Here is a 1923-nt window from a genome sequence, read left to right as displayed (position 1 = left end):
CTTGGAGTCATAGCTTGTTAATTTGTATTTTCTTCCATGGAATGGGGATCAAAACATTAAGAACATAAATACAATTTTCACTTTGTTCAAGGAGGCTACAAAATATGTTCATTGTTTCCTTGGTTCATGCTTTACATGGCTATGGTCTATGCAAAAAGATCAAGACTTATAAAAATCCCAACTTTAATTTGATTGTTCAACATCTCATAAGGATCATACATCTATGAAACTCATAAGCATGGAACATATAAAAGTTAACTCCAATAATTGTTTCTTGAGTGCAGTATACAAGTTTAAAAGATGTGAATGAGCAAGAGGGAATGGTTGAATTAGATATGTCAAGTGAGAACTCTAGATGGGAAATTAATCATTCCAAGTCGTTGAATTGAACTAATCCATTTCAATTTTGGGCTCATTTTGGGTATTAAGGTTGATTTTCAATTGTAGATAGTATGTGATCTTTATTCAAATAGTGCGCAATAAAGTCAAAGCAAGAAGACCCTAGCTGTTGAGAGTTGCGAGCAATGCTCTAATACCTGAAGAAATCTTTTCGATGGGAAGTGTGAAAGACACGAGGAGGCGAGGCCTGAGACAACAGGATGCGAGCGAAAGGAAAACCAAAGTTATAAGGTAAGATAGGGTAACAATACGCGAGGCATCCGTTTGGAAGGCAAATACATGAACCCGAACGTGAAACCCTATTACACCATGAACGGGTATTGGAGCTGGGAGAGGACGGAGTCGTCGATCTGGAAGGCCTGCTTGAGGATGGAGGGGTTGATGTGGGAGCCAAAGAGGGTCGCAGGCAGGGAGACGACTCCGGGGTCGGAGGAGCTGAAGGAGGCGAAGGCGCGGGCGGTCTTGTGGCCGCTGAGATTGATCTGGAAGTGGACGAGGCCCTTGGGGAACACGAACAGGTCGCCCTCCTCCAGGCGCTGGACGTAGAGGCGGTTGCCCGTATCCACAAACCCCACGTGCAGGATGCCGTGCGTGAGGTATAGCAGCTCCGTCGCGCGCGGGTGCGTGTGCACCGGGTTAACCGTCTTGGGCCGGAACTCCAACACCGCGCCGGATATCCCCAGGCCCGACAGGGCTGGGAACTGCTCCACGAAGGCCTTCTTCACGGCGAACTGCCCCGCCCCGGCGCCCGCCCCGCGCCGCAAGCCGTTGAACGTGAAGAATCCTCCGTCTATCTCCGTCAGGTTCATGCCCTCCGGCACAACGAAGTCCGTTACCGCCTCTGGGTCCGACGCCCCCGCTAACAGGAACGTACCTGCTAGCACCGCTACAGCTACAGCAGTGGCTGCCATCGCTGCAGCTAGTCCCCGCCCGTGATCGTTACCGGCCATATTACTGTGGAAAACTATATGCTCACTACCTACACTGTTCGGGCGGTCGGATCTGCTGCTGCAAAACTTTCTTCAATGTACAATAAATTATGCTTTTCTATGTGTCTCGCAATGAGAACCCGCTGCAGGGAACTTGCTCTCAATTCAAACTGTGATCCTCACCTCGTCGCTTATATTGCCTCACCTTTAGATATCACTATGCCGGCCGTTGCCGGATTACCATCGCTCTTCACCAGGGGAGCCGTCCACCCACGCGGAGTTCCTCAATCCTAGTATTTTGTCGAATGCGATGCGATACTTTTAATAATGCGGTTTGTATTAATGAAGGTGTCACATGATATACATCGTCCTAGGAGACGCTTCGAACAAAGTAATCTTAGCCTATGACTAGATGACTTCCTACAAAGAGCTTTGAGATAAGTCTCAAATTTACAAAACATATCAATATCAGCAAAAATTTTGGCTATCCTATGTTATCATATGGTTCTAATCACAATTGCTCTGACGAGATCTCAATGTCCTCCTTTTGCCTCCTACAATTACCCATAATCTCTAAAAAGAGCACCTTTGGCAT

General features: G+C 47.4%; 1 protein-coding gene across 1 annotated transcript; it reads right to left on the bottom strand.

The window, feature by feature from the left end:
- Nucleotides 1-508: 508 nt before the first annotated feature.
- On the bottom strand, nt 509-1455 carry LOC148025942 (germin-like protein 9-3). The gene has a single exon (XM_087692160.1). The coding sequence runs from the start codon at nt 1347-1349 to the stop codon at nt 702-704; it is 648 nt and encodes a 215-aa protein (XP_087548286.1). The 5' UTR covers nt 1350-1455; the 3' UTR covers nt 509-701.
- Between the last annotated feature and the right edge of the window lie 468 nt (nt 1456-1923).

The sequence above is a fragment of the Lygodium microphyllum genome, chromosome 14 (assembly GCF_053477565.2).
Source record: "Lygodium microphyllum isolate KBCC chromosome 14, Lygodium_microphyllum_v1.1.10, whole genome shotgun sequence".
NCBI lineage: Eukaryota > Viridiplantae > Streptophyta > Polypodiopsida > Schizaeales > Lygodiaceae > Lygodium > Lygodium microphyllum.
This window is presented reverse-complemented; position numbering and strand designations above follow the sequence as displayed.

What these genes read in the sequence shown, in the direction of transcription:
- LOC148025942 (XM_087692160.1), bottom strand. Translation starts at nt 1,349, where the DNA reads ATGGCCGGTAACGATCACGGGCGGGGACTAGCTGCAGCGATGGCAGCC.